The sequence below is a fragment of the Equus przewalskii genome, chromosome 13, assembly GCF_037783145.1.
Source record: "Equus przewalskii isolate Varuska chromosome 13, EquPr2, whole genome shotgun sequence".
Lineage (NCBI taxonomy): Eukaryota > Metazoa > Chordata > Mammalia > Perissodactyla > Equidae > Equus > Equus przewalskii.
Genome location: NC_091843.1, coordinates 1378034 through 1398274, shown reverse-complemented (window position 1 = coordinate 1398274; position 20241 = coordinate 1378034). Strand labels below are relative to the sequence as shown.

Genomic DNA, 20241 nt, shown 5'->3' with positions numbered 1-20241 from the left:
CTGGCCACACTGTGAGAAAACAATTACACCAACACTGAATATTCGATTTTGTCCATGTTTTCAAAAACAAATTCGAGAATTTGCAGAATATTTCAGCAAGAGAACTGACAGAAATGTCCTGCCCTTCGATTTAAAAACATTTGCTAATATTGGCTGAAATGACGACACTCCAACTTCTACCTGTGTTCACGTTAAATCTGTAATCAGAGAGGGTGATGTCGAAATACACAGTCAAGTGTCACTTAAAAACACAAAAACTGGACGTGCTATACACTTCTCTTTTAAAATGTATCTGTATTATTTTCACCAATCAAAACACATATAATATATTTTATTATAAAACATTAGGCAATGTTACTTTTGAGATATGCAATCTGAAAGGTCACGCTGTATTCACCGCCAGTATGAAATGCAGAGGAGTCACGCTGGGGACCAACCAGGTGAACACCCCGACTTGCACAGCATCAGATCTGGATTAAACCAGCATCCCATTCAGTGTTTCAACCACAACTCTGGGTGTCAGGAAGGGGCCTGCGAGGGGATCTCCTTTCAGCACTACGGCTCTGAGTTTTGCGTCCCAAAAATAAGAACAGAGCCCTACTTCCATCTCTGTGGCCACAGCCGACCCACACCGAGCAGTGTGTGTTTCTAGCCTGCTCTCCTGCTCTGGGAGACTCTGTCTGCTCTCCGGAACCTGCACTTGAAATCAAGACCCGACAGAGGGGAGGCAGTCATTTCCTTTTTGACTGAAAACTAAGCCAATGAACAAAACAAACCTAGTCCAAATTCCAGGCTAATAATAAATTACCTGGTTTATAAAAATATGCGTTCAAAATAGTTACTTCCGGGGTTGTGTACCATATAAATTACAAAAATAAAATAGAAAAGATGAAAAAGTTGAGTACATTTTCAGTTCTTTATCTGACATCAGCATTCACCACAGAGAGCAGTCTGAAACCATCTGCACTGCACCAGGACCTGGCACATCTCGGCTCAGGAGGAGGACCCTGGACTGGGTGAGGCATTTCTATGGAGCTCTGTCATCTGCAGCCTGCGGCCTGTCCTAGGGGCATCTGCTGCTGCCTGATTGAAGCTGGTCTGGGTAGGAAACCTGTGCACACGGCCACGGGCTCCATCCATGAACGCAGAGAGGAACGAGTGGCTGGAAGCCCATGGACGGGGCTCCTGGCTCTGCTCACAAATGGCGCCTGGAAAGCAGGGCCTCGATGTGCCCTCGGCACCCTTGCGCTGCCTTTCCATAAGCCTCGGGCAGAGAAAGCATTTTTAAAATTCTGCCCTTTCTTTGTTTTTCTTTTTAAAGACAGGTTTAGTAAAGTCTTCTTAAAGCATGTATATTAGAGAGATGGCCATTTTAAGATGTTTATGTACGTATACCGATAACTTTCCTCACCACACCATCAGGCCTCTAAAACCAAAATAATCCCAAGCCATAGGACAGGTGTTTCAGCCTCAATCCAAGTTAGTATTTCCATCTTGTATTTGAATGTGTCTAAACCTCACAATATAAAACTATTTATTATTTCAGTATTAATTTTGTTCATCAAGGGTTCCAGTTTCCAGTGATGAGACCAACCAATAAGATACAACTGGTGCAGAGAGATTCATATATTTTAGGTAATATTTATAATAAACTTTCTTATCAAAGTTCCTCTTCAGAACACATTCTATAAAATGTGAACAATGTTGATCCAATAGCTTCCAAAATAACTAAACACAAGATATGAATCTGTAACAGAATGAGCTCAAGGAGAAAGCTTATGAGTACAAGTAGCCAAGATGTGGCCACTGTTCTCCACTCCTGCAGGGACATTATTACTCAGTATCCTAGTGACTGCCAAATTATTTCCATATCAGTGAGTCTGAAAGGATCAATTTCAGGTGAGCAGTTTTAAATCAGAAAACATTCAATAGCTAATCACTACTCTTTCCCCAGAACATTCATGGATTTCCTTTAGGAAAAGTAAATGCCTCCACAGAGTGGAAAACAACAACAAACAGGCATTCTGAATCAGCCTTGCCTCCTAAAACAGACGAAAGCGGGAGTTACGTGGGTTCTTTCATAAAGAAAGAAAATCCAGCAAGCCTGCTGTGTGGGCAAAGGGAAATGCTGCCATGGGACATCACATACCCTACCCCACGTGACAGATGCTAAGGAAGGGTCCCAGCCAGCCTTGGCAAAGCGAGCACCTGGTGAGTGACTGCCATCACCTTTAGTGGTCACTCTAAAATTCTGCTACAACAGCAGGTAATGGACTCAGGAATCCATCTGCCATCATATTATTGACATGGAGTATCAGGTGGCTAACAGAGAAGGTGAAGTTCTAGGTAGCATTTTAAATTAATAAGTCCAGAAAACCAAGAGAAAAGGGATAGGACAGATAGGATTTTAAAGGTATATATGTCTTAAGCAGCAAAAAACAAAACTTAAGGTTTTATCATGCAGTAAAGCTGAATGTACAATCATTCGGACTAAACCAACTTAGAGAAAACAAAGTGTCTTGGTTTTAGCAGTGATAATTCTCAGCCCAAAACATGACAAATTTAAGGAAAGTTATATATTTTGTTTATTAAATAGATTTAATTATACTCCTTCTGAAATACAAAAGATAGACTAAATCATACCATAAAAGAAGGTAGGATATGATAATATGATGTGGTCAATTAATACACATAAATCTATTTTTCTGGACAGATATCAAATTACTTAGGATTACGAGATAAGTCTAGAAGCAGCACTACTTGGAAGATTATTTGGCATTTAAATACTGATTTCCAAAATGCTAGATGGTGAGTCCAAGGACACACTTGTGGTCACATGCATGTAAGTCCCAACAGTTACTGAGGATGAGAAACTGTCACTACTATTACCGTACAACTTTTTAAAAAATTCATCTATCCTAGTTGCTCACCTGAAATGGCGTTGAAAAAAATCTCTAACAGTGTGGCTTGCACTTTTCTTATTCAGACATAACCTGCTTCACTTTATAGTCTAAGCAGACAATCCTATGAGAACTGAGCAAGGGCAAGGAATCGTGTTTCTTACATGCAGAACATGGAGTTTTTCTGTTTGGTTCCATCAACTCCCAAGCATTTCAGGCCTATGGAAGTGAGAGTTCCTTCAATGGCGACATGCTTGCTGTTTCTAACTTATCATCGACAACCTTCAAGGGGCCCGGTTGAGGCGTCGAGACTGCTGTCTGTGTCTGAGGCCAGGGTCTGCTCAGTAGACATGGATGAAATGTCATTGATAGATGATGACCGAGAAGGAGTGGCGTTGCTGCTTACTGCTGCATCTGTGCTAAGAAAACCAAGTATAATAAAATCTGAGGCACGACATTGCTGCAAATTCAGGCAATGAGACTTCAGGCCATTTCTCAGCTCTGTCCCTTTGTAGTCTCCTATCCTAATTATTAGTATAAATAAGAAGTTAGTCAACTGTCCATTTTAAATCTTTCCCGGAGTCTTTCTTTAGGCCCAGAATCTCAAATATCCCTCTGTCCTTCCTTGCAACATTCTCCTTGTCTTCCCAGTGGCTAAACATCATACATGTGCTCATGTATAACCATGTTAACTACTTAAAAAATACCTGCTGCTTTAAAAAAGGTATTAAAAGAAAATTGCTGAATTTATCCTAAAACTATCAGTATCACAAAAGGCTTAAGCCCAAATAGAATTCAAATGTCATCAGACATTTCAATTGTAATCATAAACATTTATGAGAAAAGCATCAACTTTTGAAGGAAAGGAAAAAAGCATAAGCCTTTGAAAAATTTTTTTGCAATAAAAACACCTTCTAAAGTAAGGACAGTATACAAACAAAAAAGAAAGAAAAAAATTTAGTGGCCTCTTGTTCATTTTATTTTGTTTTATAAATCCTGAAAACTGACATTTTGAGGCAAATGAAACTATCTTATTTCTTACTATCTATATTTTAGTCTGGTTTGAGTAAAAATAAAACATCCAGATTCTCAGAGGTCAGTGTTTGCAGTCTTAAATTTGTGCTTCGTTAACAAGCCCCTAAATTCGTACTAAAGTTATATAATCTCTAGACGCTTGACACATACGTCATGCTGAATGTAAAATTCAAGAACGAGAAGTAAGCAGTGCAATTTGCACTTCTGCATGTGTGCGTGTGTGTCTGTGCACTTTCCAGGGGGAGTGGGGTGAGAAAATAAATCACTAAAGCACTTCATTTAGTAAATAGGTAGAATGCTACAGACACTGGTTAACACCACATATGTTATGTCCCTAATAATCATACAATTACCTAATTGTTAGTCAGGCTTCTACCACTAGGTAGATCAAGGAGAAAAATGGGAGAATTACATGAACAATTTTCTCAAAAGAAAATCAAATTCTATTTTACCTAGATTCACATTTTTTTTTCTTTTTTTTTTTGGTGAGGAAGATTCCCCCTAACATCTGCTGGCAATCTTCCTATTTTTTTTTGGTTTGAGGAAGATTAGCCCTGAGCTAACATCCAAGCCAATCTTCTTCTACTTTGTATGTGGGATGCCTCCACAGCATGGCTGATGAGTGGAGCATGTCCACGCCTGGGATCCGAACCTGCGAACGTGGGCTGCTGAAGTGGAGCACATGAAACTTTAAGCACTTGGCCATGGGACTGGCCCCTAATTTTCTTCTTTAACTGGCTGGGGCCAAAAAAAGAAGGTCATGCACATTGAAACGGTTTTAAATTCAATTTCCTCCTCTACAAATGGAGTTCACAGCAGCTGTTGCAAGGATGAAACAAGAATGTTTATAACGCAGTTAGTTTGCTGCCTGGCAGGCACATCAGTAAAATGTTAGCTGCCACCACTGGGACAAAACAAAAGAGAGGAAACTATTTCACAAAGGAATTTTCAAACCCACTGCTGGTCAAGCTGGCACTTAAGACACTGCCATTTATACAAGTTGAAAGGGGAAAGAAAAATATTACACAAGCAAACGATTAGAGCGATCACTAACCTGAAGGCTGATCTTTCACAACACCATTCTTGCTCCTTTCTTCCCAATCCATTACTTCTTTGTAAATTAGCTCTTCAAACAGAAATGCAAGTTAAAGTGCTTCATCAGTTTCTTTGCATCTCTAAACCCTGCTTCCAAATCAACGGAACCACCCCAAGGGCACTGTGATGCGTTCTTTTTAAGTGTGATATACTTTAATTTGGTAATAGAGTTCACCTAGACCCAAACACCCATGTTTTGATCCATTACATGTTTGCAATCCAACTATTAAGGCAGCCAAAAACGTAGGCTAGTTCTGGATCCATGAGGGGTTTTTACAGAGAGAGAGGGAGGGGGAGGGAGGAGACCAGCAGAGTGGCCTCAGAGAACATCTGAAAGCACCGTTTGCACACGTTTCTCTCCATCAGTACTTATGGTTCTCCAAATGTCACCAGCACCCACGGGTGGGCCAGAAGCTCCTCTAGATTGTCCAGAAATTAATCTATATACCTAAGTCTTTTCTTGGCTTCAACCTCAGTATTCCTCAGTTTTCACTTGTAAGAAAAACTGTTTACCTATCAAATAAGCTATTAGGGGGTTCCTAAAATTTTGGTATTCATGAAATAATATTAGCACATTGCCTCCTAATAAGGAGGCCCACGAGCCAGCCTTTTGCCACTGAGTATGGCTATGTGCACTGCCATGCTGAGTGTGCACATGTAGGTCACGGGCACTCTCGACATCCTGGGGAGGGGCCCTTGGGCAGGACACAGCACAACTTCTGACTTGTGCTGACCACAGCTCCCAATTACTACCGATTTGGCTTTTTAATGCAAAAGTTTTAGTTCAGACTCTTTATTACTGGTTTAGTTTGTTGCGGGCTGTTTGAGTAATCTTACAGTGGTAATAATATTTACATATTTTTGAGCTGCAATTTTCCCCTAACTCTATTTTAAAGCATATATACAAATCCATGGCTTACAGACAGAGCAGCACTCGCAGGCCCCGAGCGGCTCCCCCATGTCTCTTTACAGGGGCCTGCGACTTGGGATTACTCAACAGTCTGCGTGCAGCACGCTAACAAGAGAAGTATGGCAGTCGCTCAACTTAGTTTAGAAGGGAAGATTTGATAATGTAAAGTTATGTGCAAAAGCCCTTATTTTTCTCTTCCGAAGCAAATAATATGCAATTCATACATGTTCCTCTAATTCTGTTCTCTTGAAGCTCTTTTTCTACTGGGAAGTGGGAAGACAGGATAAATGGGCTGCGGGGTCTCTCACCCCTCTCCTAGAAAGGCTACTGTCAAAAAGTGAAAACCTGCCCCTTTGCACGACTTCAAGAAATGTCATAAGTAAGGATCAAAATAGGCTCTGTCTTTACCTTTCCATTCTTCAATTGCATGTTCTCTTTCTTCCAACTGGGCATCATAAATTTGAGGTGGTGGCTAAAAATTAAATTACATGTAAAGTCAACAGTTCAAAAACTAACGAGGCATGAAGAAAAAGGTAGAATCACCTTCTAATCTATTTCTGATATGGATGTAGTTTCATTCAATACATGATTAAAGATTTCTTCATAAATGTGGTATATCAGTTTCAGAATCAAAATAATTAAGGAAAAATTAACCAAAACGATAGAGCTACTATGGTCCTGTTAATAATTACATGATCTCAAAACACTCTAAAGACATTTGCCCAAATGTAAGTATAAAATTGGTAACCACAGGCTGCTTCCTAGAGGCCCACCCTGCACAAGGCACTGTGCTAGGAAACGTGAATGGCGCAGAACACAGCTCAGGTTACAGTTCTCCCTGTTAGAATTCCCAAACCCAGGCCCCTCTCATAAAGGGACTGTTCCAAAATTTACTTAAAAATCACATGTTTATAAATCGGATTCTTTTGATATAAAACAATGTTTAAAATGGTGGTTAAATGCACATCTAGGACATAAGAATGTGTTCCACCGACGGCATAAAATAAGCATGTCACACTGTGGTTATGGCACTTGCAGCTGAAGATCACCCATACAGTGCCGCTATGGAAAAATGCACGTGAGCGTCACACTCAGAGGTGGGATTCCCCAAGCAGGTGCCTCTGGGGAAGGACAAGCAAACCTGGGATTTTCAGCAAGTTTCTTAGCCTTGATTGGTGCCTAAACAAGATGATGTGACCAAAGCCCAAGGTACAGAGCCAGGCACACACAGAACGGAGGCTTAAAACTGGTGATACCATGCTCGCACATCAGCATTTGCATAAATGAAGACAATGCTGTCACCACAGCATGAGCATGTTCACTCCCAGGTTCTGTGAGCTGGAGCCCCAGCAGCAATGGTCCCAAAAGAGGCTGTGACCCATGTCCCATGCTCTCTTTGTAATAAGGAGTCCTGTTCAATCCAGGACTTGCTATCATATGTAGCCATTCCGGACTAACAGACAGGAGAGCCAAGGAAATGCAGGCCCTGCCTCTATAGAAAGTCTTTCCAAGACAGATGCTTACCGCCTCTGCCTCTGCAGGGTCATACCAAACCGTGATGTAGGGGTGACGCAGGGCCTCGTCCACAGAGATCCGCCTGTCGGGGTCGATCACTAACATCTTTGATAACAAGTCTCTGGCTTGACTTGCTAGAGTAAAAACAAATATTACATTCATAAACTAATGCTGTTGATCTGAAAACCACACAATAAAGAACTAAATGTGATAGCACAGACAGAACGAAGATGTATTATCTCTGATACATTTTTGATAGGTTCAAGAATAACAGACCTTTCTCTTTAAGAGTAAGTCAAGCAGCCACTTTCACCACAAACCAGGCTTTCAAATGTGGTTTCAGCCTCTGGCCCGGGAGAGGGGAGGACAGGGCCCGGGCTGAGCAGCGTCGTGCGCACAGGAGCTGAGCTAGGATGTCAGTGTGGAGAGTGCAGGCGTGAAGCATGGTGTTTTCTCTTGATGTCACATCACAATGAAATGAGAACAGACCCTTTAGTGTAGAACACTTCACAGGTGCCCTTGCTTTGCCTACCTGTATATGATGTTGGCAACATACACTTTTTTAAAAATCTAGACATCAGTAGTTAGAAAAAACCAGCAAGTTCAACAACTTAGTTAACTACAAGGCTCCTCCAGGTCTCGGCAATTAAAGTCTGCGCAGCTGAGCAGAGGGGAGGTGGGGCTTTTCTGATGAGGCACACGTGACCCAGATGTGGAAAGAAACAAATCTCTCCTTTTCCCTTAAATCACGTTTTAGTGATGGGCACAGGAGAAGGTGAGGAGGAGCTTTTTTACTGAACTACCATAATAGGGTTTCTGACTCTTCAACTGGGCTAGAATCTTTATTCAAGTGCTCTATATTCCTGAAAACTTTTTGAATTCCAATTGCTGTAATTAACATAAGAGTCTTTCAGGCTGATGTGAATATTTTTATTTTAGTCTTAGGCATTTTTTAAGCCATTTTACTGAGGACAAAACTTTCAGGTCTTGAAGGTTTCTCTGTGCAATGCCTTCATTCTAGCCTGTAAGTGACTTTATTTGAGGGTTTTGATTATTTTATCTCTCAATGTTTACGGTTTTAGACGCAAACATGAAAAAGTAAAAGCTTCACCAGGTTATGAAACAAATATAAGGAAAAAGGATATCTTACTTTTTATTTTGTCTCGTTCCGATTCTGATGGGAATATCCAATCTGGAAAGAGTTCTTCAAATTTGATTCCAGGATACTTGGGTCTGTTTTCTACGTAATTCCTCACAGTTGGCTGAAGTTTCTTCATGAAATCTGCGGACGGTGTTCCCAGCTGCTCAATAACTTTATTCCACTGATCAATATCTAAGGAGTCTCTTGAGGAAAATACAACTGAAAGGTCTTGTATTCATATTACATCAAGTAGCATCATTCAAAGAAAAACTTAAATTATATTTCTACCTGTTGACGAGTAGTTAACTAGGCTACCCTACTGGGTCAGTAGAGGCATTTTGAAATAATATTCAAATAAGATCTGGGTTTCAAGTTTAGAGTATTTTTAAAAACTCTTACACCCTGCATCTTTATTACTATGATCACAATTTATGAAATCAACACAATGAGGTCTATCTGCTTTTCCATTCTAGATGAAAATCAAGCTATCTCATCACTGAAGAATGCCTATGCCAGAAATGCTTCAACATGCAATTAGATAGTAATAACACAGGAAAATTGAAATCAGTTTTCATACCAAAGCTGAGTTAGATCTACGGCTCCTAAAGCAGAGAGACCGAGGGACTCCTGGGTTCACAGCTGGGGTACCAGCAGCTGCAGCTGGCCTGGCAGGGGGTGCGTGAGGGAGGGAGGAGGAGTCTTCTGAGCCCTCCCCACGTCCCTTCCCTGGGGACTGCATACCTTCCTGTGGCTGGGCTTACACTGAGCAGTGATAGCTTTGAGAGGTCATTCTGTTTTACTTGGCATTGACCCCAACCATCACTGCAATACCTAGCAGTGTGTCTTATTTCCTTTCAAACTACATGACCTGGGTTTCAGACTCCACTGTGCACTAGACACTCATTGGTGTCAGGCAATCACTCTACCTTGGGTCTCAACTTCCTTATTTGTAACATGCAGATAATACCAGCTTTGCCTTTTAGACAGGGGGCTTGGGATAGCTGGCATAATGAGCGTGGAAAGTGATTCTGAAACTGTAAACAACTGTAAAAGAGAATGCAAGCCAGAAGAAATCATATAAACAGCAGCTTTAAAAAATGACTAATTGAGGCATGTCTTAGAAAAATGAAATTACATCACTGTGAAAGAAGCTAGGGAGCAGAGACATGTTCTTCCAAAGAATAGAGAAGACTCAGTCTTTCTAAAACATCAGTCTTCTGCAGACCTGCTCGGGAAATGGGTTTGGACATTCAAACCACTCGCATGTTCTTTCTCTGTTCATACATGTTGCCGAGTCAGAATTTTGCCTACAGTTTATTTACTTATTTAGCCAAAACAGGAAAACAATTCCACACCTCTGCCTCTCTCCTTATCCTTCCTACACCTCTCCCCATACACACTCCTCGCTGTGCATGCTACCCCAGGCACAGCAGAAGCCCGTGGACTGCCTGCATGAGTGCCCTTCACTGTGGCCACGCCTGCTCACCTCAGACTCTGCGCCCTCTGTCTCCTCAAGGACGCTGCTCCAGCAATTGCTTCTTCTCACTGGTATGCCATTACCATTCTGCTCTCTATTGGAGCATTCCACCACCAATCAAACGTGATTCTTTTTTCTCCCATATTAAAACAACGGCCACCTTCTTTCGGTCCCATATCTGCTACTTAGCTATCATTCTTGTTTGCAGCAAAAAAGAGTTGAGTACTTGCATCTCTATTTCCCAGCCTCTCATTCTCTCTTAAACATCCTCTCATCAGGCTTTTCCCCCATCACTCCGTGAAAATGTACCCAGTGAGGCTGCTGGTGACTGTCCCTCAATCCAGTGGTCAATCCTGAGACCTCAGCTTTGTAACGGTGTCAAGGAGTCTTCCTCAGTAACTCGCTGCCTGGCCTCCAGTGCTCTTTGAGAGGCACCATCCCTGGCGGGCCCGCTCAGCTTCCTTTCCTATTCCTCTTTTCTCTGTCACCCCAGGAGCTTAGCCCTCCTCCTTTGCTCTTCTCTCTCTCAGCACTCGCTACCAGTTTCAAGGCTTCACAGACTACTGGCAGACTGACGACCCTCACCTTTATTTCTCCATCCAGACCTCTCTCCTGAACTCTGCTCTTGATATTTCCACTAACGGACATCTCAGAATCCTAATAAGGCTCTCTGACGTGCTGACCTTCAAACAGATGCAGAGTTCAAGCCCACCCCCGCCTCACTTCCCCCATCCTGGTCTTCCTGCTTCTCCCTCACCCTGATGGTGTTAGCAGCAAGGTGATCCTTTTCCAATGGAAGTCAGAGAAGAGCCAAGAAACGGGTGGGCGCTTAATACATGTCTACTGGATTCATGGTAAAGGGTCATTTTTATAGACTACAGGGAGGTGGGAAAGGGGAGGAGAATCCCAACAGCCTGGCTGACCCGGGTTGTGTGCATGTACCTTCGGTCACTCCACCACCACAGGTCTCTCATTGTACCAAAGGGGAACTGAGGCTCCGAGGGGCCCTGACTCCTCGACGTGCACAGTTACCAGGTGGGAGTCAGATCTGGGGCCCCAGGTGGTCTGGCTAACGTTTTCTCTTTCTCAAAGACCACGTGGGGACAAAAGTTCCTTTTCTACCCCAGGTCATCAATCTGTAGCAAATCTCTGAGAAGAACTTCAGTCAGGTTTCTGGAATCTTTTTCTATCCTAATAATTTTTAAACTAATGTTTGAAAAAGTTGGCAAAATTTTCCTTGGAAAATGATGTTAATTTCTATGTGTGTTTTGAGAATGACATTAGGTGATCTTATACATAAAACTGCTAATTACTAACATTGCATGATGTTAATATGCAAAGTAGGAATTTTAAATTACTTAAGAATGCAACAAAAAGTACCCACATTTTTCATTTTTGTACTTTGTGAAGAAAACATTTCTTAATTAACAAAAAAAGAAAAGGTACAAAATAAATAAGAATTGAGACAAACAGAATGTTAAGTAGATACTTTTAAATTATTTACCTTTAGAATATATCAACTTTTCCCTTTTTAATTGAGTTTATTTGCAAATAAACATCTCTTTATTTGCAATTTGAAACACGTGAATCTAAGGTAAGGCTATGGAAACTGGTAGAAAATTTGTTAAAATAAACTGCTGTATTTTACTTTACATAAAATCTGTGATGCAGAAAATGTAAAGAAAGGTAAATAAAATGACAGGAATAAAATCTCATTCCAAGTTTCTGTTGTGAAGAATTTATATTACAAGAAAACTACCCTCATAAAATTATAGCAAACTAAAATCACTTTAATAAAATACATACCAAACACTGACTATACAACCTGATTTCCTTTAAAAATAACCAGTAATTTACCAATGGACAGAGACCACTTTAAGCTTTTATAACGGAAAATAAAATCAAAGACTAATGAAAATATTAAGTGGTTAGCAGACAAATGAAAAAGGGTATATGTGAAGAACCATGTTAGAGTAAAAAATATTAAAGATGGAAGAACGACTCTATGAAGAAAGCAAGCTGTTATATTATCTATTCTCCTTTATGCTATATGTCATAAATATGATTTGATGAGCACAGTGAAAGTTAATCTTCTGCATTTTATATTTATTTAGACTCCCCCAATGTGTCACAAAATAACCTTCTAGATGGATCTTTTAAAAAATTTCCATGAAATGGCAGCAGACAAACAAGAAAATTTACCGTATGTTGCTCCTCACAAACTTTTCATTTTAATCTTGTTCACTCAGGTCTTATGCAGAGTACGTCAGTTCTTACTTTGGGGGAAAATATTTCAATATTTTCAATACTGATAACTAACAAAATAGTATATTAATTAAATTACATAAGAATACTGGCTTATTAAATTTAGATAGCAAGTTTCCTAGGTAAATTAACTGAATGAACTAAATAAACAGTATTTTCATTTAAATACAAGAATACATTGTCACAGAGTAAATAATTTCTTATACACTACTTTTGATAGAATTAAGAGCTAATATAATTGGTTTAACTTAACTCTAAGCCTCAATAAAATCATTACAGGTAGCCAAGTAAAAAAACCCCCAAAAATCTGAAATCAAGCCATTGGGTGTGCGACACTAACTTAGTAAACGCAATGAGCCCCTTAGAACGGTCTCGAGCTAGGACCCCTCCTAGCACCCCGTGCCTGTGGCATTCATGAAAGCACGGCCGGGAAGGCCCTGGGAAGGATACGGTCCGTGCCTTGGAATAGCACACAACCTTTCACCAGCTCTCCCATGATGCAACCCACTGACCAGATATCAACTGAAAATAAAGTGAAATGACAAAATTATGAAGTGCCATGAACAAAACAAAGGTGAGGAAAAGGAACTCTAACAGTGTACTAAACACACAAATATGAAAAAATAAACTGCTAGCTAAGGGTGGACTTTTTACACAATGTGAGTGATTGTCAACCTCTGTTTTAGGCTTCAGTTTACAGCAATGTGGAGTTTTAGTGCCAAAGATTCCCATAGTTCACAGCTTAAAAAACAAACAAAAACCCAGAAACGAGTGCCTGTCCTCAGGCCACACCCACCCCGCCCCCTGCGCCCTGTGCCGGCGCTAGGTCTCTCCCTGTGAAGGATACAGTCTCTTCCTGGGAACAGGACTTTATGGAGGACCATTTCTGCCATGATGCACCCGACAGACCAGATGTCCACTACCAAACACCAGGTGATTAAAACCAGCCCGACATCCCCACACACCTTTTCTCAAACCCCCTCCCAAACAAAGACAAACACGGCTTGTCAACGGGACCATTTGTTTGATAAGGACCCCCGCCTCCGGAAGCATCCTTTTCTAAGCTGCCAGTCAGCAGGGCCTCACAGGGGCAGGCCTGCTCTTCTGGGCTCCAGGGGAGGCCTGGTTAGAGGCGCCTGACTGTCAGCCCTTCACCCTCTTCTGTGGGGCCCAGCTGAAGCCCAGGCCTCAGAGCGGGCAGAGGGCTTCGTAGGTGCCCTGCTGCTGGAGGTAGGTGGGAGAAGCTGAGTGGGGCTCTAGTTCTCTCTCACTTCCACAGGAGACAACAGGAAGCCCAAAGAGCTGTCTCTCAGTGGGGAGCACAGGCTGCAGAGCATCCAAGCAGACTTGTAGCAAAATGCATTTCAGGTGACTTGGGCAACCTTGCAGACTTTTATTTTTGCTGAGGAAGATTCACTCTGAGCTAACACCTGTGCCAATCTTCCTCTATGTTGTATGTGGGTCACTGCCACAGTGTCAGCCTTTTTTTTAACATGTCAATGTAATTTAGTTCTTTTCAACAAATTTGTCAAAAGCTAAGTTTCAAAGAGCTCTGATATTGCTTGAATAAGTTAAGTTTTGATGTTAAAAAACATCAATTTTACACAAAGGAGAACATGCTGCATTATTCCATTTATATCAAGTTCAAAAATAAGTAAAATCAATCTACAGTGCTGGAAATGAGGATACCAGCTTCCCTTGGGGGTTAAGACCCAGAGGGCACCTGGAGAGGCCTCGGCTGCTGCTGGTTATGAGGATGAGCTCCACTGAGCCACACACTTGGGGTTTCTATACTTTTCTGTAAGTATATTATATTTGATAAACGTTCAAAAATATTAACTTCAAAAGTGAGTTTTTAAAAGTGAATGATTTTAACCAATGGAAATATAAAATTAATTGTTTCTTATCTCTGGACTACGATAACCCATGCATAATACAGTGCTCATATTATATTTCATATGGTTCACAGGAAAGATAAAACACCAGTAATGATGAACGCACTATTTTTAAATATCTCAGCCTCTTCCAGCCCCGCCTGTACTCACCGTTCTCCTTGTAGCCCATGCCCAGGATGACTTCTGGTGCCCGATAATACCGCGTTACCACATAGGGGGTCATCATAAAGTTGGTGCATGCTGTCCGGGCCAGGCCGAAGTCAAGGATCTTAAGGGTGCAGTCTGATTTCACTACGATGTTGCTAGGTTTCAAATCCTAGGACAAAAATGGTTTAAATTAATAAAATGAACCAAAGCATGATAAATAAATAACCTCAACTGGGAAGGACGTGCGAAGTCACTGACTACTGAAATGAGAGCGCCACAGAAGGAGGAAATTTAGAACTAAACCTTGGGATTCTGGAAGGATTTTGGAAAATCCTACTCTCAAATTCAAACTAACACAAATCAGCCAGAAGAAGTCAGATGGCTGCCCTCACCCCTATGTGGAAACCTTCATGGTCTTCCTTTGCTTAAAACCTGAAAGCTTCCACACCCCACTCCTCCTTCCTTCCCTCACTCGTGGTCACCCTGCAGTTCCCCCAGCACTCCAGGCTCTGCCCCACTGTCCAAAAGAAATACAATGCAAGCCACGTATGTAATTTATATTTTCTAGTAGCCACCTTAAAACAAGTGAAAAGAGGGCCAGCCCCAGCGGCCTAGTGGTTAAGTTCAGCGCGCTCTGCTTCAGTGGCCCAGGTTCGGTTCCTGGGTGCACACCTACACTGTTCTTTTAGCAGTCATGCTATGCTGGTGGCCCTCATACTAAAAAATAGAGGAAGATTGTCCTGGATGTTAGCTCAGGGCAAATCTTCCTCAGGAAAAAAAAAGTGAAAAGAAACAGGTAAAATTAATATATTTTATTTAGTCCAATATATTCATAGTATTATCATTTCAAAATGTAAGCTACCTATAAAAATGATCAGATATTTTACATCTTTTTGGTACTGTCTTTGAAATCCAATTATGGCCACATTCTGAGTGCTCAATAGCCTCGTGTGGCTAGTGGCTACCATACTGGAAAGCACAGGACCAGAATCCTCTGACCCTGGAATCTTCCAATGGTTCTTTCTTTCCTTGGAAGAAGCACTCCATGATCACCAAGCCTACCTCCCCAGCCCCTTTCCCGGGACCCACTGCACACACCACATCTCACCCTCCCCGTGTGGTCTCTGTGAGAGGAGATGCTTGCTCTGCTCTCAGCTCCCAGACCCAAGCCTGACAGCAGAACTCAGAAGACGCCACACTCCACCACCCTCTCGATGCCTTAACACAACTTCTGTAGTGTTCCCCTCAAACCTCTAGGGCTGCTCTTCATGCTAATCCCCACACCCCAGATCCTTCCTCAGGCCACAGGAATTTGACTTTCACCTGCGACTCCAGCCTGCAAACTCACCCTAAAAACTGTGACTTTTACACAGTCCACAACTATTCTTCTCACAAGAGTTTTCCAATGTGTGGCTGCAATGCCAAACTGCCGAGTCCCGCCACACAGTGGGACCTGCAAGGACTTTAAGTGTGACGTTTCAGGCCCAGCTCCTGGCTAAAACTTTCCAGCTGATGTGCCACAGATTGGCACTGGTGTGCTTCGAGACAGTGAGGGCTGCCAAGAGTTATCAGGATAAGCAGAAAACCCTTTAAAATTTACAACAGCTAAAACTATGGTTCATTACCATTAAAGGCTCTCTTTCTAAACGTCCGGATTTAGTAAAACATAACTTTACAATTCTGAAAAAAAACAGTGAATATTCCCACCAAGCCCCGTGTGGACGCCAGGTCCCTAACTGGCCCCAGCGCACCGTGTGGACCCCACTTTCTCCCACACGTATCCTCACGGGGGAGGTCCCGGGAGTGCCGCCATGCCTCACCCACAGCGGCTGATCTGCACAAAGGACAGTGGGGAAGAGTCAGGCCCACACTCAAACCAGACGCCCTTCTCCATGAGGGGTGGTAATGCAGCTCAGGCAAAATGGACCAATTCGTTTCCAGTTTCCTTTCATAAAGCTAAAGCATATGGCAAGAACAGGCATTTTAGAATACAAGTTACTAACAGATAAAATAATGCTCAACTTAATGAATTAAAAAAACAAACAAAAACCCAAACAACAAGGAGCCTTTTTTAGTGTCTCCTGCGGCAATGAGGAGAATGGTGACCTCCAGTGCCCGCAGGAGAAGCAGAAGCAGACCCCTCCTTACACTGTCGGTGGGGCGTCAATAGGAGCTTTCTCTTTAGGATGCTGGCTTTTTAAAAATGTGAAACAGCTGCACTTTCCCCCCCAGCCCCTGAGACCCGCCCTGGGCTGGAGCTGAAGCAGAGTCACACAAACAAGGATGGTCAGAGCAGCGCGGCCAGCCAGCTCCAGGGATTGCAGAGTGAACCAGAAAACAGGCCCAGCTCCAGCCACTTCAACCTGTCAGAAAATTGTCGTCTCGCACTGATTTTGTTGGAACAACACACTTTACTGCCATCTGCCGGAAAACTATGATAATAAAATGCAAATCAGGCCATCGATGATGTGGACAGTCTTCCTGGCAGGACCAGGACAGGTGGCCGCCTTCTGACGCTTGCCAATGGGGAGGTGCATAAAGGGGTCCCAGGGCTCCTGAGGGCTCCCCACACGCAGAGCCACTCTCCCCTCAGCCTCCACATGTAACCAGAGGCAGTGTCCCCAAACGAACCGGATGTGCAGCTTCAAGGTGGCAGAGTAAAGACGGTTCTGCCCCTTCAAATCTTGAAAACTACCCCAAAGAAGAAACACATGTTAAAGTACAAATGACACCTGAATTTGGGGGCTTGATCAAAAAGATATGGGGATGGCTAAACAGAGTATGGCACCCCTGGGCAGCCAACAAGGGTGTACAAGCATCTGTCACCAAAGAAGGGCAAGAGCAGAGGATGGGAGGTCGAGGGCATCACCCCATAAACCAGCACCACTCCTGGTCAGTTCTCAGATCAGAACCCATCAACCAGAGAGGTGTCCTAGGGCGGACTCTGTGCTTCATGACAAGCGTCTGCTGCCTGGATTTCCCCACAGGTATCTATGGCTGCTTACTCGGGGACTGTACCCCGGGACAAGAGACTAAGCAGACATCTGAGGGGCTACTGGACACAAGTTCTGAGTGGACACTGAAACTCGAAGACTCAAAGCATCATCATGCCTCCTCCACTCAGAAGGGGTGGGGCCAGGTAATGGATGGAGGCTGGACCAGATCTTTTCCGGCTACAGTATGACAAAATTGGCCCAGGGCAAAACTCTGAAAGAACATTGCTGTCCGTCCCACATGAGTGCGAATGGTTTCTGATCCTCTTTTCTAATCAGTATGGAAGAAGGCATTTGCCCAATCACTGGCTACATGCTCTACCCGAGGCTTTACTAATTTATCTGCACTACAACTAGCCCGTGTCCAGCACAGCAGCTGCCATCAGGACTACTAGCTGGTTAAGTTCTCTAGGATCCATTTAGTTTCTTCAAGGGCCGGACTAGTGAATTAAACTGAGAGATGAGACAGACCACCGTCCTTGCATCCTTTAGGTTTTAATGGTGGCACTAATCTCCTCCACCCTCCCGCACCCCCAGAGTTCAATACTGTTGTGATTTATTATCCTGAGGGAGGCAGTTTCAGGTTTCCAATTGGCCCTCTCCTCACAGGCTGAAGAATCCACATTCTTGGGTCACCCCAACCACCAACTGTATCAATTCCAATCACACATTTGGGAACTGGGGAGATGACTGCTGGGTGGGTCCATGAACTCAGTGGCCCATTGTGAGCCTCTAGCCTCAGACCTCTGAGGAACGAAAGTCTGGGTCACATCAGGAAGCCATAGAGAACTGCCAAGGGCATGGCTGAGGGTATGGCTAACAGAGAAGGGAGAGAGTGAGTACCTGTTGCGACCCCGAGAGTGACTGCAGTGACAGGGGCTATAGTTCATCCCACTAGCCTTCTCCTCAGGAAGAGAGGAGGCCCTGGAGAGCATGAGGGAGCTGCTCTTGACCTGTGTGCAGGAGAGGTGAGAGGGGCAAGGGTAGACGGTGGTGGCCACGAAAATGCTTACTCGGCTCTCCCGTTGTAGGAGTGCAACTGTCAGACGCCCCCACTGGGCGCTCCAACCATCCCCTCCGCTCACGCCAGGGCCACACGCCCATGGTGGCTCTCAGCCAATGAGGCAGGAGGCCCACTCCTGTGAGACACCAGACCCCTCAGATGGGTGGTTCAAAGCCTCTGGGGCCGGGCAAAGCCTTCTGCGGGCTACAGAGGAGCCTGCGGCTCTGCCCCTAACCCTCCTTTGTCATATCTCCCTTCTAAGGGGTCAGACCCGTGCTGCCCTCTGCCAGCCTCCCCACCTCCTTCAACTTGCTCCCCATTCTTCTTCACAGGCCTTCTCCCAACACATCTTTTGCATGTCTAATCCCATTGTCGCACACTAATGCAGTCGCTGAAAAACTCCACAGACTCCATGGGGGTGGAAAGCGGGGCAGAAGCAGTAAATGGAGGCCGAATGGAGGAAATTCCAACCTCAGTGAGTGGCCCACAGGGAGGTGATGTGGACCACAACACCCAGGAAAGGCTCAGGAGGTGAATGACAGGCACTGCAGAGGGCAGGGTGAGGCAGGGAATAGGACAGTGAGGGGTCCTTTTTTTTTTGGAAAGTCCACATAAAGGTAAAGGCAGACCTCCCAGACGCCTAGCTCCATCCTAGAAGAGGCTTTGGCTCCTTCTTCGCTCCTAATGGCCCATTATCTAGAAAAACTGAAATCGAGTTTGCAGACTTGGGCCTCAGGCACAATAACAACAGAGGTAACTGGTATGAGGCACAGCGAGGGGATGGGTGAGGGCCCAGCCTGAAGACAGGGCTCTGGCACTTGAGAACCCCAGCCCCACCCCGCACAGCCCTCTCACACTGGCAGCCAGGCTTACAACCCTCAGTAAAGAGACCATAGGAGGCTTTTCCAGAGAAGCTAAATGATGCCCAGAGAAAAGACCTACAAACAGAGATGCCTGTGGCCACCTGCTACCTCAGGAAAAACCCATCATGCCATAATCCCAAACCGTGCACTCCCACTTGTCTGTCTTAGACAGTATCAGACGACGAAGGATTGCCCTTTTTGGGGAAAGCCCTGCATGTGACAGAGACCAAACACACCAAAAAAGGGACGCAGGGGAAAGAAAAGCCATGCAGGGAGCAATAAAAAACTTCAAAGAAAATTACCCTCAGAGAGAGGACAGCGCATTCATGCAATAAGAACAAAATGCTATAAAAAGGAACTTTTAAGGATAAAAAAGACGTCCAACCAGCTAGTGCTTCACAGAAAGAGAGAACAAAGAACAGTAAAGAGGGCGTCCTGAAAGAAATAATACAAATTTCTCAGAGCTCTATGGCATGTCCTTCCAGACTGAAGGGCCTACCAAGTGTCCACTACAATTAATGAAAAAAATGTCCATATCAAGGCATATCGTCATAACATTTTAGAATACAAAGAATGAAGAAATGGGGGCCGGCTCCGTGGCTGAGTGGTTAAGTTCGTGCGCTCCGCTGCGGCGGCCCAGGGTTCAGATCCTGGGCGCGGACATGGTGCCGCTCATCAGGCCACGTTGAGACAGCGTCCCACGTCCCACAACTAGAAGGACCTGCAACTAGGATATACAACTATGTACGGGGGGTTTGGGGAGATAAAGCAGAAAAAAAAAAAAGAAGATTGTCAACAGTTGTTAGCTCAGGTGCCAATCTTAAAAAAAAAAAAAGAATGAAGAAATGATTTTAAAAGCTTCCAGAGATAAAACAAAACCCAAAACAGGGCACTTGCAAAGGATCAGTGATAAGAATGGCGTTAGAAAGCTGAAAAGCCAGACTAGATGCTCACGCTACCACAGGATACTGCGTCTAGAACTCTGAGGGCAACTGAGCTGTA

The 20241-nt window shown here is 43.6% G+C and overlaps 1 protein-coding gene across 9 annotated transcripts in view; it reads right to left on the bottom strand.

Moving 5' to 3' along the window:
* Positions 1-274: 274 nt before the first annotated feature.
* MAPK9 (mitogen-activated protein kinase 9) overlaps positions 275-20241 on the bottom strand; it is a 58684-nt gene continuing 38717 nt past the window's right edge. For 3 of the 9 annotated variants that reach the window (XM_070568956.1, XM_070568962.1, XM_070568960.1), the window contains 7 exons: positions 14384-14549; positions 13186-13257; positions 8606-8788; positions 7465-7589; positions 6349-6412; positions 4990-5061; positions 275-3314 (listed from right to left, as the gene is read on the bottom strand). In XM_070568956.1, the coding sequence (XP_070425057.1) occupies positions 3172-3314; positions 4990-5061; positions 6349-6412; positions 7465-7589; positions 8606-8788; positions 13186-13257; positions 14384-14549 (825 nt within the window). In that variant the 3' untranslated portion in view covers positions 275-3171. Of the gene's footprint in view, positions 3320-4989; positions 5062-6348; positions 6413-7464; positions 7590-8605; positions 8789-12788; positions 13258-14383; positions 14550-20241 lie in introns of all 9 variants that reach the window. The other 6 variants (XM_070568955.1, XM_070568959.1, XM_070568961.1 and 3 more) reach the window with 4 other exon arrangements.